Source organism: Podarcis vaucheri (assembly GCF_965113315.1).
Source record: "Podarcis vaucheri genome assembly, chromosome: 5".
Taxonomy (NCBI): Eukaryota; Metazoa; Chordata; class Lepidosauria; order Squamata; family Lacertidae; genus Podarcis; species Podarcis vaucheri.
The window spans coordinates 58,144,512-58,161,614 of record NC_138763.1 but is presented as its reverse complement, the minus strand read 5'-3'; the positions used below and the strand labels follow the sequence as shown (position 1 = coordinate 58,161,614).

At 40.9% G+C, this 17,103-nt stretch overlaps 1 protein-coding gene across 3 annotated transcripts in view; it reads right to left on the bottom strand.

Annotated features, from left to right (window-relative positions):
- LHPP (phospholysine phosphohistidine inorganic pyrophosphate phosphatase) overlaps positions 1 to 17,103 on the bottom strand; it is a 109,439-nt gene that overhangs the window by 62,250 nt on the left and 30,086 nt on the right. For all 3 annotated transcript variants that reach the window (XM_082222811.1, XM_082222813.1, XM_082222812.1), the window contains exon 6: positions 11,759 to 11,850. In XM_082222811.1, coding sequence (XP_082078937.1) covers positions 11,759 to 11,850 — 92 coding nt within the window. The remainder of the gene's footprint in view (positions 1 to 11,758; positions 11,851 to 17,103) is intronic.

Here is a 17,103-nt window from a genome sequence, read left to right as displayed (position 1 = left end):
CATTATTGCTACTGCAAAATAATGGCACTCACCTATTGCAACACTAAGCAAAAACTAGAGCTGCCAAATACACGTTATAATTAGCTAACTTGCATGTAGATGGTCTGTTTTTAAATTGTGCTCATTAAGAGAGATGAGGTTTTCTCTTCTCCTTGGCTACAATGTGTGAGCTCATCTCCCTAGCACATCTGAATATTTACATTAAGCTTATTTCTCTCAAAGGCCTGGTTATCAGCTTGGTATGCACACAATGCCTCCCTTCTTCCACCAGCGTTAAGATATGTTTAACATATTAAAATGATATAAAACAAAGATGGCAGGTAAGTGTTCATGCAGAATATTACTTCAAATCACAGGTGCCACATTTTCTACTGACTAAACACACACGCATGTACAGATTTGTTGAGACTGTCTAATCTTTCAACAGCGTGGTGGCCTCTCTGAAGTCAATGTTTTAACATTGAAAGATTGGGTGGCTAATATATGAGAATGCCTCTCCATACTTCCAGACCTATGTAGGTTACCCGGATATAGTATTAATGTAGAAACTTATTGTCTTTGCACTATCAACATGTTTAACCCATAGCAATGCACAAAATTCATTGCAGGAAACGAAAGATCAAGTCACTACCTCTTAATTTACATGTGATTTTATGGTACTTTTGCAATATCTCATTAATGTACTAAAACAGCAACTGATCTCATCCTAAAAACAAGTACAGTTAAATACTGCAAATAGATTATGGTTATTAAATATATATATATATATATATATATATATATATATATATATATAGGAAAGGGGGTGAATAACTTCATAGAATACTTAAATTCATATATTGGAGGGTTTGCAGTGATAGAAAACTGGTATATAGTGAGAGATGGAAGTTAATTCTAAGTATCCTGGGGATAGCATATAAAAGCGAGAAGATGAATTTGGAAAATAATAAATATATTGTGCAGCATAGTGTTCTCTTGAAACAAAAGCAAGTATTCTACCATGAAATATAAGCCTGGGAGATGGATGAACAAAATTCTATTTAGTCATGCCATGAATACCAGAAGGTAGGTTAGATGGGTCAAAAAGGGCAATTCCTTGTTCCATAAAAAGGTGTAATTGACAAGTCTTTTAAATTATGTGAATCCAGAAGGCAGGGAAATAGGCTTTCTATTGGAACATATATTTGAAGAAAAAGAAAAAGAGGAGAAAGAACAAGCTGTGTCCACAGGAATAAAACCTGCCTCATCTGTGGTGGAAACTTTATTCATTTCTGTCAGTTCTGCTAATGTTCCATGAAACTGGGAGCCTACTATAGTACAGCTGACCTATCGGCTGTGCTGCCATGTGCTGCTGATTTTTATTTTTTTATTTTTTTAGAGATTTACTTCACCCATTAAGGTTTACATCCCAACCTTTCACACAATTACTCATGCTATGATACCCTAATAAAAGTTAGTGAGCAATAAAAAAATGAAATAAAGCCAGAAGTCTTTTTCCTTCCATTGTAAGACAAGATTCATGTGGCTTCTCTAACACAAAAAAAAATGTACACATCAAGGAAACGCTAGGGAAAAGACCATGCAAATCCGAAAAACAAGAAGAATGGAGCTTCACTTAGCTGTGATATTTCTCTCTGACCGGATCTTTGCTTAAAGACACCTGAGAACAATCAATCTGTTGGACTGTAGAGCAAGAACAGTCTAAACCAAGGGAGGGGGTTAACTTGTGGCCCTTCAGACATCACTGAACTGCAGCTCCCATCATCCCTGATGGATAGCCTAGAGTTGATGGGAGTTGTAATCCAACAACTTTCTGGGAGGGTCACAGGTTAGCCACCCATTTGATCTAAACTGCTCGGCCATGGCAGTGGTTTGCAAACTGCATTCTGAGGGGCTCCTGTGAATCGCTGGAAACTCAGAGAGATTCTTGCAAGGCAGAGTCAAACTAAATACAATAGCTCCAGACCATATGTTAAAATCAGGTCTGGTGTTGAATCCATACCAAGTTGAGACTGGTCTGGGGATTTAATGTGCAGAGTGGGCAAGGAGAAGTGAAAAAGTGGAACCTTCCCTTACTGATGTTTTGTGCCTTGAAATGTCTGTTACCATCCTTTTTTTTTTCAGGTGGGGTTGCTCCTGGTTTCTAAACTTCAACAAAGAAAAAAGGATACCTGCCGCAGAGTGGTCATGGAGTGAAAAGCACCAGCTGGGGGAGGGTTCAGCACCCCTCTGGCGTTGCTTCCTTTTAAGCTGCTCCTCTGCTCCTGGACTCAATGACAGAGCCAATGTCAATACACAGGTCTGTCCCAGATATGTCTACTTTGACCCTCTCAGTATCAGTACTTCTCAGGACTTGTCTGGCTGTCCCACAATGTACAGATGTAGAAGAATATTGCACAAGTTGTTCTAGGCCATGTTTTCAGTTCAATCAGTCTGACCAGTATCCCTTGAACTGAAAAACGTACACTGGAACATGCCCCAGAACTCTTTCCCATGTACAGAGGTGCCTTGGGGGACATGCAGGGACTCCCTGAATGTCGAAATCTGAAAATGAAACAATAGTACTTTATGGGATAGGACAGGGGTAGGTTAACAGATGTTTGGGACTACAATTCCCATGATGGGAGTTGTAGTCTGCAACATCTGGTGGGTGCCACATTTAGTACCCCTGACTTAGGATATCTGCAATTATGACTAACCTGTTTGTGCCAGCAAATTAGCATTGCTATTTGTGAGCATTCACAGCAATCACTGCAGTCCTCTCCATTCAACACATAGTAGGTCAAAAGAAAGGCTTTCATGACCAGCCAATCATACTCTGTTTTGTGACTTATGAGGTGAATAATATTTGTTTACATTTGGTCAAAGAGGTGGATGGGCTTCAGCATGTAATCTGTTTAACAGATGAACATGCGTTGCTTGATTTAGTTCTAAAGCAATAAAAATAATTGCCCGACTTGCTCATATCCTGCGGTTACAAAGAAGTCAAGGCCGTTTCCTCCTCCATGTGGCTGTTGGGTGGAAACGAAGTGTGAAAGGTACTATTTGGTATAATGATCCACAATGGGTCCACTTTTATTCAGAATAACCAGGCCAAATGCCTGTTTTGTAATGTCTCTTTTTCTTGAAAATCTCACCTCTGTACTTAGGATTACAAAGCTCTCTGGGGTTTTTGGTATTTTATTCTGTCTTCCAGGATAGAAGTGTATTGCACACTGTACTGGGTTTATGCTGGGCTTTTAAATTTTGATAGTGCCATTATAAATGGAAATAGATATATAAATACATATACTATTAACCAGTAAAGCCTTTAAGGAGGTATTATTTCTTACATACTTTTATTTAAACATAGTGTCTTATAATTTCACATCTACATATAATAATACGATTAGACATCGTGACAGTGACTTTCCTTGGACCACTCTGAATTTCATGGCAAAGTAGATTCACTTTAACTTTAGTCAAGGACGTTCACACAGGAGTGTCTATACACAACACCACAAAGCAGTAGTTGATCTCAAGGCAGATTGGATATATGAGTCATTCCAGTCATCATATGGTGATTTTATCAACTTGGTTTCACAAGCAGCGTATGAAAAAAGCTGGGTATTTAGGGAGAAAAAAACCTGCCACATTATAGACACTCATTTTAAGCAATTCTTTCTCAAATGTGGTGGCTATTTTCATACAAAGCGCTTCCTACATGAAGCTGACTTGGGTTATGCACACCATTTTCATAATATGAGTGCCTAGTGGAAGCCGCTTGAGACTGGGTACACATGGAGACTGCTCTACATATGTGGAAAGCTATTAGAGGGTGCCAGCTTGCCACACAGATCAACCCTATGCCAAAGGCTGTAGCTCAGAAGCAGAACACAGAATGCCTTGGACTGGCATATGTCTTGTGCAACACATGTCTTGTGTCACATTTTGATGTTTTGTTTTGTTTTTGAAGAAAGTTCTGCAAGCAAAAGTTTTAATTAGGTTTATGGGACTCGACAATGTTTCGTTCCCAAAAGGCAGTCAGTTCTCATGCATACAGTCACTTCAAACTGCACAATATTAATATCTGCAATATACCCACTATGCTGGCTTACTGCATTTAGGCTGAAACCTTCACTCCATCTTGCACAATCGCCTCCAGCTGTGAAATGGAGGAATGTGCTTGGAGAGCTCTTAAAAGAAAACACTATACAAGGAGGACAGAGCTTGTGCTTTTGTGGGGGAGGGGGGTCCTTTTAAGGCTCCATAATATCAAGGCATCGGGATGACAAGTTAGGAAAGTGTTGCTTATACTTAGGTCTTGCTTGCAGGCTTCCCACAGGCATCTGGTTGGTCACTGTGAGAACAGGATACTAGAGTAGAAGGGCCTGATCCATCAGAGCTCTTTTTATGTTCTTAACTGAGCCCCTGACTTATATGTTGGAAGTTACCAAATCCATGGACTATATTATAGATAGAAGCTCATAATGTTAGTATCTTTTATCAGAAGACTCCTAAACAATGAGAAGCACTTTAGTTGCAACATAAGGAACCTTTAATGGTCTTTCAGCACTAGCAGTATGCAAATAGTCTATCTAGAGAGAAGACCAACTTGCTTGTTTCTTCAAAGCTTTCCTCTCTTTTGCATTTCTACACTTAAAAAAATATCATGGCACACTACAAAAACATTGCATGATTATCAGCTGACACAGCTGTTTAGCACTTTTCAGAAAAGTTTGAATTTGAAAGCTTTCCCTTCCCCCTCCAGATGATGTAATCTTCAGGCAGATGTCAAGCTTAGTTACAACTGCACATTCTTCACTTCTGAGTTGGACAGACTCTTTAAACATTCCCCTATTTTTAGGCCTGAATTCAGTCCCCTGCAGCCAATGGTTTAGCAGAAGCTAATGTTATTCAACTGCAAAAAGTCTTTCACAGTGTGAACAAAGGTTCACTTTGTAACAGGTTACAGAAAGCTCAGAGCAGCGGCTTTCTCAGAGCAGGGCCCTTGAAGGTCCCACTGTCCATAAACTGCATTTCAAGGGATAAATGAGGGTTTGAATTCAGAAAAGCATGGGACAGAGTCGTCCCTCCCTCGCAAATGGAGGCATTATGTTCAGTAAAAGAAGAAACACTTTGCATCATGTACCGGTTGGAAACAAGTCAACTTCACACGAGAGTAAAGTAAATACCATTGTTCAGACTACTCAGTGACGAAAGGAAAACTGAGTTCAGAGAGATCTGACGATGACTACCACAAAAGAAGCCATGGAATAATTTAATACTGAACACACAAAACTAAATAGGAATACTGAGTCACTACCTAATATAATCTATATACTCATCCATTCATTCTCATTTCTAGTTTGCCCATGAACCAAAGTCCTCTGGCCAGTTTACAGAAATTGTAGTTTAGACCCAAGAAGTGATATTATGTCTTCCCCCTAGTCAAGGGTAGCCAGCTGCAGACACATGGTCACCCCAGTAGGGTCCATGCAGTAGCAAGTCTGCTAGCTGAATAGATTTAGAGCACTTAAAGCATTTAGGGCTATAACAATGTGTAGCTGGAGGGCTTTTCAAATAGTTATTTATTTTAAGTATTCTTACACTGCTCCAGCTGGCATGGCTCCCAGAGCGGCTTACATAAAGCCGATAAAAATCAGCAGAGACAATATCAATAAGACAATAAAACCTGAGTAGTTTAATTGCAGAGGGGGGAAACAAACTCCAAGATGGGTGGGAAACCTGTGGTCCTCTAGATGTTGCTGCACTACAGTTCCCAGTTGCCTTCACCATTGACCATACTGACTGGGGCTGATGGGAGCCAGAGTCCAACAATATCTGCTCTATTTGCCCAAGCCCAACAATATCTGCTTTATTTGCCCAAGCCTTTTAGAGCAGTTCCCCATCACTGCTCTAAAAGGCTTGGGCAAATAAAACAATTTTCACTTACTGCCAAAAAGAAAGCATAACTCAGAGCTAGGTGCATCTCCTTGGAGAAGAACATTCCAAAATCAGGATGCTACAACTGATGCTATTCTCCAGTCATCAGCTGTCTTACCTCCAATGATGAGGAAACCGGAAGAACAGCTAATGAGGAAGATTGTATATTAGGCAGGTGCAGGTACACCAATTCCAGGGGACTGAGGTGTCTCAATATTTGTTAGAAGGGGGCCGAGCCCCCTCAATCTTGAGGGGGTGGAGGAGGCCAAGCGCAGATAAGAGTATGGTGCAGCTTCAGTGGCCAGCTCCTCCAGAGTGCTCTGCCTTCTCCAGACGTTGTGACGTTGCACACATGGGCAACACACATCAGGCCCCCTCAATCTTGGGGGCAACTTGGCACCTGTGGCCAGGTACATGAGGGAGAGCTGTGGTCCTTAAGGTACCTGGCCCCAAGCCATTTAGAGCTTCAAAGGGTAAAACCAACCCTATGGATGGTGTCTGGATATCCATGGCCAGGCTCACCCAGTCTATAAATGGTCACAGCTGTCAAACAAGCTGGTGTTGGCTTCAGGAGCACCCACAAGCTATGAACCCTCTTCTTTCTGAGAGAGTGCTGCCTTCCAAAGTACAGGTCAAGGTTGCCACCAACCACCAGCACCTCTATTTTACCATGATTCAGTCTCAGTTTATTGGCTCTCATCCAGCCAAGAGGTCCAGCAGAAGCTCCCCAAGACTATTCTCAGGTAGTGGTCCTGCAGATAGGAGTGGAAACACTGTAATATGGTCTTCCAAACCACAGAGCCTCTTCAGGAGGATACTATGGTCAACAGCAGGCTTCCTCAACCTTGGGCCCTCGAGATGTTTTTGGCCTACAACTCCCATGATCCCTAGCTAGCAGGACCAGTGGTCAGGGATGATGAGAATTGTAGTCTCAAAACATCTGAAGGGCCGAGGTTCAGGAAGCCTTGTCAACAGTAATGAAGGCTGCTGAGAGATCAAGTCATTGTGCAATACTTCTGGGTTCAAGGAGGCAATAAGAAGGCCCACTGGAACTAGGCTACTATAGAGAAACCATCTTCATTATTCTGGACCACACTATTGTATCTTAAATCACAAGATGTTCCAAGGGTCTGGTATGCAGTTACTACAGCCTTGGGTAAAAACACTAGTTAAACATTTCTAATTTAAATGGAGTTGGTTGGAGATACTACGTAATTCAACCATTTCATTGCCAGGATATAATGCTTTTACTTTGATTTAATCACAGAACAAACAGATCTAATTTTTAGCCTCTCTCTGCATGGTTTCCAGGAAAAGCTACTGCAGTTTCCACATGAAGCATGCAAACCAGAAGGAGGAACCACAGTCTAAAGGAAGGAAATCACTAGTGAAACCACAATTGCACAGCTGTCTCCAATGCTAATGCTTCTGAAGCACATTTCAGCAGCCCCACCAGCTTCTTTAAGACACTACTCTCTGTTACTTTTTGGAATGATATTCAGTGGGGCTTCTAAGTGATGAGCTAGCAAATAATTGATCATACCGCAAGCTATGTGAACAGAAGAAAACACTGAAATGTTTGGGTAACTACCATGGCTACTCTACAGCAGGGTTTTGCTACTGCAAGGTTGGGATTAGCACAGACAAAAAACCCTTATCCCACCCTGTTCTAAAACTCGCAGCAGAGAGAACAGGAGACTGTTGGGACTGAACGCAGAAATTCAACTATGTGTTGCATGTCTTCAAAATGGAGGCAGGTTTGTCCTCGCAGATTATACTGCGCAGGAGAGCACAGACACTCTGTAGGAAATTTTGGAGAGGCCTGCACAGAATGCCTTTCTTTTCATGGATTCAGTCCAGTCACCCACATTGCTTCATGAATAATGCATTGGCAGGGAAAGGAGAAATATAAATTGGCTTGACAGGCAACCTGAATAAACTAAAGTGGCTCTCGAAATTTGCCTAGTCTAGCAAGTCTGCACAGAACTCAACAATAAGTGAGTGACACGAACCAAACAACCCCGGAGTTTTCCTTAAAAGAATTTAAACTATCTTTTAGCACATGCAATAATGCTGGCCTTCGTAACAGTTAACCATGCAATTAAGTAATCTACCTGAATTCTAAGAAATTGCTAAATATCCACAGGCAATTACATAAAAGCTTAAGGAAGTCCAAATAATACATAGTTTTGATAGGCCCTTGATGGGAGCCCAGTCCATTAATACTTAGAGTCACATGTATGCCACCTTAAGTTTGGTGCTAGTAGGAAAAAGGGGATTAAAGTGGATTTTAAATGGATTTTAAATGAATTTTTAAAGTGGAATTTAAATCTCTATTATAAACAAAAATTCCAGAAGTAGTTCTTCATTTTGTAAACTAGCATCATCCCACTAGATAGTCGTCTCTGTAGCTTTCCCCCCATTATTTCTGTACAAGTACCATGAGGCTTTAATGGATAACCAGCTGTTGTAACTACTCTCAGAATGAAAGCAACCATTAAAACCAGCAAATTTAACTTCTACATTATTGCCATAAAACCGATTTGTCAATTTGTACCGTGATGTGAAAACCCCAGGCTCTTCAAAATAGTGTTTTCTTGACAAGATATTACAGAACTGTCATTGAGAGCAAGAACACATTTAAAACAAAACCCAACAATTTATACTCCTATGTTGTATGCTAGCCAGGAAGTGCTTAAATCAAGATCAAGATCAGGGTGAGAATAACACAGGACAGCCTACTCATTTTGTTTCCACTCTCCTGAACAGAATGGTTCTGTTTTATAAGCTGGAGGGAAAACACGGCCGCCTTCTGTCCACAGTCACCTAGCATGCAGGGGAATGAATGCCAAGGGAAAACTTAAGACTCCTGGCAGAACACGTCAAGCCTATGTGACTAGGTTGGTCTCTTTCCACCCCCTGGTGCTATTTGATTCAGCCTGCTTGAGTATTTCAATCTGTTGCGCTCCAAAACAGTACTGTGAGTCTCCTCCTCACATCTGCCAAAAACAGCTGAACATTTTACAACCTCTTGGTATCTTGTGAACCTCGACAACTGTGCTCAACCAAAGTGATGCTAGCCAAGAAAGAGCCTCGGTTCAACCAGGATTTAATATTTCAATTACAATACCTGCAAATAAGAAACCAGAGACTCCTCACCTGCACAAAACGACACACCCAATCCATTGTGCAGCCCTTCCCAATTTGGGAAGACAGTTGCAAATGCCACTGGGTAGTTTTACCCTCTTACTGTAATGTGTTCTCAAGTAACAAAGTATTGGAATAGTAATATGAACTGCATAATTCATGGGAAGGATCTTGGTATCACTCTTGCACAGAGGTAACTTACATAGCTCATAGGGGCAGGCCACTACAACATAGTCTAAAAGACATTTTAATTTTAGAAGTGTAAGAATGAATCTATCAAGAGTTGCAGACCAAATGAAACTCTCAGAACTTCCCCAGTCCTCCTCTTTGAAAAAAGCTTCATGGCCATTCTTGTAGCTGTGGCAGTACGTGCCATACTTATGAACACCTAGCTGTCAAAAAAGCATGGGTCTCCATATCTGTTGACAAATTATACTTTACTTAAAATAAGCCGCACATTCCAATCTAAAGAAGAACTGCTTCCCATTTACATGCTGGCTGGGCTGGGCTGGTGGGATGTGATGTTTCAATCTGTACATTGTTTTCAACCAGGTTTGGGCCTGTGTGTGTGCTTTGATCAGCTCATTCACCAATCTTTTGTAAGAAATGGAAGGAAAGCTTTTCAGGCAATCCAAGCATGGATTTGTAAAGAATTTCATGGGACAAACTTACCTGACAGCTTAGAAAGTTGGAAACCTTTGATCAGTGAGGTACCTGGAAAATGCCATTGTACTGGCAGCTGTTAACAAAGCTTTCAAGTTTTACTGTGATTTGGCAACTGCTGCTTAGAGCCTCTAGGGAAAAACGTTGGTCAAAGCTGCAGTAAATGTACTAATGGCACCATCTAAGGGCACTAGGATGTAGTACACTCATCTCTATCTGAAATGCACATTCTGTGAGCAATCATACTCTTAAAACAGTGAAAGCAACACAAAATATATCAGCTGGGATTTCAAATAGTGTAAACCATCAAAATGAATTTCTTGCGTTTCATTTCCATCTATGCTTTCCTTTATGTTATATTCTAAAGTCCCTAGGGATTCTTTATAGGGCTTTTTATGTATTGTCACTCTTAAAAACAACTATTCCCCATGTCTCCTTTTACACATTATCTGGGATTCAGAGCATTTCTTAGATGTGCAAAGACACTTCCACATACACACCTGGGCTTCCTTTCTGTTAGTCTCAATGGCATCTTCTCCTGTTGCTCTGATTACTACCTTGCATCACAGAGCTGCTTGCCAAGTGGTGAAAGGAGATACAATTTGCACAAAAGGTCTTAATGTACATGCAAAGCTCTGTACTATGCCCCTTGTACCTAGCCACTGTACGGATGCACAAAGCCCAATGTTAGCACACTTAAGAACTAAAGTACATAGATGGATATGAAGCTTGCTTTTTCAGACCTCAGTGGTCCATCTAGCTCAGTACTGTTTACACTGGCTGGCAGTGGCTCCCCAGGGTTTCAGCCCTACCATGTTGGGGATTGAACCTGGAACCTTCTGCATCCAAGGCAGATAATCTACCACTGAGCTACAGCCCTTCAAAAATGAAAGGATCTATAGTGTGAAAGTGTTTTTACTTTCCAATCTGCTTGGGAAGTCAGGGCAGGGACTTCTTAACTTGCCACAGTGAAGAGCTAGCAGTATTCCAAAGTGAAGGGCTACAATGACTGTGTGTTTTTCATGTCATTAATGACACTTTGCGAGGAAGAAGGAATCTAACGCTTGTCCTATCACAATCTGATGGCTTCCCTTAGATCACGTTCATCATTATTGTTGAGCTTTATAGGTGCAATGTGGGTGGCCTCTGCACAGAAGCAATTAGAATTTGGTTGAACTGTTTAGGTTTTCATAGGAAATAATGGAGAACAAGGACTGAAAAGCAGCTAGCTACAAGTTGTCTTGAGTAAGCTGTTATCATTTTTGATGAAGGCAAACAAAGTTCATGCCCAGAATCTCACATATCACACTTTATTTTTTTAAATAAATTACAATCTCTACATATTTGTAGTATGAATTAGATGGCTCCCAGCTGAAAAGTGTGATGTTACGGCTGTGGAATCTGGGTTTTGACCAGTACTGTAGGGCAAAACATGTTAGATGAAAAACTGAATGCTCTTAACTCCATGTTTTCAGGAAGATAAGGAAGCAGCATTTGCAGAACAGAATCAGTGGTCAAGGATATACTTTGCATGCAACAGGTTCCAGGTTCAATTCCCAGAATCTCCAGGTAGGGTTAGGAGATAACCCAGCATGATACCCTAGTGACCAGCTGCCAATCAGTGTAGAAGGACCAATGGTTTAACTCAGCCTAAAGCAGCTTCCTATATTGTCACGTTCCTTTCTTTCAAATGGATGTTTGGAAAAACCTTTACAGTCAAAAGAGATTTTGGCTGTAGATGTTTGTGTTCTAAAGTATTAAGATGGCACATGGCTCAATGGTAAGAATGTGGACTTTGTGCGAACTCCAATCCAAAATGAGACCTGGCAGACGATGCATTTCAACATCCTATTTCACAAAATGACCTATTTCTTCTCCTATTATGAATCCATGCATTAAAAGCATACCATAGCTTCATAAAGACAGGGATTGAGTCAGAGAAGGTAAATCACAAGCCACTGTTATATCCTGTGTTTCCATCATCATCTGCATAGAATGTAATGCATATTTAATGTGCACTGACCTGTACTTTCCAGTCCGTACTTGTAGAGCTCTCATACCGCACTGCTGGGCACCTCCAACATCATTTACAATATCATCCCCAATCATGATGGCCTGTCACAGCAATGAAATACAGACAAAAGTGGTGTCAAGTGCATTTGATTCCTGTCATACTTCATCTTCCTTGACATAATAAACTGCTTGATTTGATGTTTAATACAGCCATCATACAAATTAAACAAGATAATATTGTCACCGTATTGATTAAAAGTCAGCTCACCTTGAATATAATTCATCCTCTACCTATGAGGCAAGCACTATACATCCAGGCAATTTGAAAACCATCAGATAAGTCAACATGCTTTTGAGACAATGCAATGGTATGCTAACATTTCAAGACGTTCCCATCGTATCTTTCAGTTACTAAGTGGTTAAATGGCACAGCTTTATTTCATTGTAACCATAGCCTGTCGGCCTAGATCTATCTATACCAATAGTACTGTGTGCTTTCCATTGCTACCTAATAGAGAAATATTGCTCACTATGCAATGGCAATTAATTGCATATTGCTGAGTTCGTTGCGGAGTTAGTTACAGAGTGGTGGGCTTTAGGGGAACAGAAAATGTATTATGACTGGCAGTGTCTCTCTTGGTGATGGTTCCTGTTATTTGTTTTTAAAATATAACTAAATGTTAAGGGGGTGGGGAAAATGTGACTCTGGATTTTGCAAAGCCCATCAAACTGTTTGGTGAAGATTTCCTCTGATCATGATATTCAAGTTTAGCAGGTTTCATTTTATGTGAAAAACAAGACTCAACACTTCTCCCTTGAAAACATCTGTACAGCAGTGGATTAAGTACAGCTACAGTTGCATCATGTGTGAGAAGAGCAGGCAGATTTTTCATGCTATCATAAGAGCCAGTTGCTAACTGCATGATGATCAAAATGCCTTAGTATGCATAGATGAGCTGTCCCTAATCCAACTCTCTGTGTCCTGCCCCTGCCCAATTCGATAATGCATCAGTTGCATCAGTGGCTGTTCCAGCTGTTCTGGTACCATTCTAAGCTGACATGTTATCCAGGTCTCTTTCCATCACATCCAGTGCTTTTTTTCTAGAAAAAGAGGTGCAGGTACTCACAATGAAGTTGTTACAGTAAGTGCCACACTTTTTAACAACAAAAAGAGGTGCTGGTACTGTGTACCCTTGAGTGCCTCCTGGGGGAAAATACTGATCACTGCCATATCAAAAGGCTATCGTAATATACCATCACAGAAGTTGATCACTATGCTGGCTTCCTCAAAATATACCTATTCTAAAACAGATTGAGAATATATTACAAATGATTAGGATCCAGTATCAGATTTTCTGGAATTATGTCATGTAGAAAGGCGAGGAGACAATTCAACTTACTGACACAAACGTTGCATTTTTAATGCTCGTTTTCTTTCAAGCCCTGCATTCCAGTCATACCAAATGGAATTTTACTTTGATAGAACAAGTACCATGATCTGCTGTCAGTTCTATCATAAAGAAGGGGCATTATTCCCAAATCATTTAGGATTTAAAAAACCATTGGCAAGAAGCCTGACTCAGGCTATCATCTTGCAGGAAGCTATCTTGGCTTGATTACCAGTAGATTTTAATAATTGCTGGATCCAGGAATTAAAGAGGTCTGGCACCATCTTTACACCCCAAGCTGCGATTAAATTCTATCACTTGCTAGATCCACGGATTAATTGGAGTGGTCTGGCACCCACAAACTCATAACAGTATATTATTTGGCATTTATGTGAATGTTAGGGGCAATGGATCTAATTCCAGGCCTAGCTGCATGTAACTAAAGTCCCCAAATGAGGGACTTTGGCTGCATTTTACATTGGCTCCAGAACTCATTGCTCAGCTAGGGAGTTGGATAACTATGATCACACAACCCTATTTTTATAATTACTTCTTACTAGTAGGGATCAAAGTAATTAAGCAGCAACTGGAACCAACAGCAGTAGGCAAGAATGAAGTGGCAGCAGCTGTTGGTGTTCTTGTCTCCACTACAATTTTTATGCAGATTTCATAGAAAGCTGCATAATTCAGTAGCATAAGTAGGAATTTTGATTTAACAACTGAGTGTTCGAATGTGGTTGTTGTTTCAAAATGGAAATTTCAAATTTAATGGATTTTGGAAACAATTGCGTGACTTCCTCAGCTCCAGGTCAGGGCCAAGTTCCCTTCCACTAAACCAGGAGCCTATGCCTAGGCAGTTGTTCTGTTTGCTATCAAATGTTTAAGGAAACACAGTTTTCCAGTGGTTTATAAAGCTCCAAGGAAGATGCCTGCAAAATGAGGGGCCTAAAAAGGATCAGTTCCCTTGCTGCAATTAACTGGGGCATTTGATTACTGGTGAAGTATTCCTCTCTGTCTCTAAAGAGAAGTTTTCATGCGAGAAGACCATCCACATTGAAAGTGCAGCTGCACATGAGCAGCAGTGCCTATCCAGGCCAGCTTGTGGCATACGCATACAAAAATGTACTCCAGCCCCCTGGGATTTCACAGATTTACTATCGGTGAAGGGCAATAATCACTAAAGGAGGAGCAATTATTCCCAAATCATTTAGGATTTAAAAAATCATTGGCAAGAAGATAGAGGTCAAGAGGTGCACTGTCAAGGGAAATAAAAAACTCTACCTGTCAAACCTAGGTTTAACTTCCTCTCTGACTGCAATATACTAAGGTGGGGGGGGGACAGGCAGAGAGGGATGGAGGGGGGGGGAGAGATAAAACCGAAAGGTCACATGCCTGCTGAAGGCCAGAATTAAAAGATCTCCAGTTTGTCTGCAGATTTTACACAGGGAGCACAGTTATTTTGTTCAATTAGCATGAGGAAATCTTTTAAAATTAACTAAAAATCCTATTACAGACTTAGAGGGTGCCGCAAGAGGCAAAATGACATTGAAGGCTACAGAAATAAGAGATGTGTCACAAAAGGAAGACAACCATAGATGGATGTTTTCCTTGAGATAGTGGCTGTTATAAAATTGCAGTACACATATCCTTGTTTTCTTGTGACCAGTGGACCAACGAGCTGTGGAAAGCCAGTATTGGAATACTCACTTTGGAAAGCAAGAGAATGATCACCAGAAGATGAGGATGTATATAAGAGGTCCAAATAATATGGACTAGTATGGCCAAAGAGCAAAGAGTCTCAAACTCTGCTTATTCGTAAAACTTACTAGCGGCCTTGAATCAGGCATTCTGTCACAACCTAATCTCTTAAATGTAGCAGGGAGAAAAGTGGCAGCAACTGTCAATCATCTCACACACTTAAAAAAGGCCAAATCAGCAATGGTTAATAATCAAAGTTCAGGAATGAATACTCAATAAAGCCCCTCCTGCCTTTTCCTTTGCAAGGGTTATTACCTGTGGCGTTATTTTTTTGCGGCGGCGGCGGGGGGGAGATTATATCTATTTGGAGTTCTATCTACCTGGAGTTTTATCTGTCTGGCAGAACAAAGGTTGCCATTTTTAAACCACTAGGAACATTTCAAATTTTGAGAGTGTGCTGTCACAAAATGGCTGCCATTGGGGTATGGTGTAATATAACACAGTTGTCATGTGAATCTGGCATAACACAAAATTACACAGTACTGTCATGGTGAAGCATTTCCCATAACTCTATTTCTAGAAAGTGGTACCTCGGGTCACATACGCTTCAGGTTACATACGCTTCAGGTTACAGACTCCGCTAACCCAGAAATATTACCTCAGGTTAAGAACTTTGCTTCAGGATGAGAACAGAAATCTTGTTCTGGCGGCCTGGCGGCAGCGGGAGGCCCCATTAACTAAAGTGGTGCTTCAGGTTAAGAACAGTTTCAGGTTAAGAACGGACCTCCGGAACGAATTAAGTACTTAACCCGAGGTACCACTGTACTAGAAAAGGCTGAGCATGTTGAACTTCTGTCTGCCACACAGCTGTTAAAGGCGCAATATCCTAGTTTTTCCTCAGTGCCAATCCTAAACCAAAGTGTAGGCCACCCCATTAAACACAAAGATACTTACCGGTACCTAATTTCCCTCATTGGCTAAAGCCAGTTACAGGTGGGAGCAGCCAGGCTGGCTCATTCCACAGAAATTGCTTTGAAGGGTACCTGTGCATTTGGCTTCATAACTTTATTTCTAGGGGGGAAAGAGACTGGCTATGCAAGGCAGACATACAATGAAGTAACAGGGTGGCTCTGAGCATTTACCAAGCCCAGGAATTCGCTTACAGTACCAGAATGTGCAACACAATCATTCCAATGCATAAATTCAATTCTGGTTCCCACGTCCCAAGCTTTCTTTGATGGATTGACCTTAATTTTGGGGGAGGGGGAGCCTATTTGTTGCTGCATTATCAAATAATTAGGAGTCAGAAATCCTCGCTGGTCTACTGGAACTCACCCAGATCTGCTACTAGTCCTGGTTCTACCTTCTACTTGCACCTGGCGTACATAATTCACAACTAGATAAACCAATGGTCTGACTCAGTATAAAACAATTTACTGTTTGTTTATCTACGCACGAGTCCAAGATCATTCCAGCTTTCCAATCTTCTATTACCATTGAGAAAGCAGCAGCTCAGGTGTGTTGTCATTGGTTTAAAATAATATTGCTTTTGATGTATCTGCTAAGGTACCTGGACAAAAATAGGGTGGCAAAACAGGAGGCTACATCACTTGCTGACTGAAGAGCTGTGAGGCAGGGCCAGAGTGATGTTTACCTGTCCTTCCATGCTACTTTACTCCCATGCCACCAGTGTGCATGCAGCACTCCAGCTCAGTGAGAAAACATAAAGCCACTATTCATACTCTCAAGTTTTCAACCAGCCTCACATTTGTGGATTGTTTCCGTTTTTCAATGATATCCAGGATGCACTGCACCAAGCAGAGGTTTCTAACTAGGCAAATTGCCTTCTTGCTTTTAGTGCAGCATAATGACATTGGGACAAGGTGGGAAAGTTGCCTCATGGACCCATGGGAACGAGGGATGCATTCTTATGCACCATTTCATACCTATATTTGGCACTATCAGAATCAGGAATTTGCAACTACCAGTAGTTTATGCACTCTTGTGTGACCCATTGCAACTCCCATTAGAGCAGGACAATTTGCTTCAGATAGACCTTTTTATGATGGCATTAAAGTACTGGAACCTTAACATTATTTAGGTTTTAGCGTAATACAGTAAAAATCACCCACTGTTACAGCAATCCTAAAACATATGAATTAGGCTATTTCAGTAACCTTTAAAGATGTGTTATTCTTTGTCATATTATTGAATCATAAGAAGGGGCAGGTTACCTCTAAGAGGTTTAAATTTCCTTTCTATTAAAGTA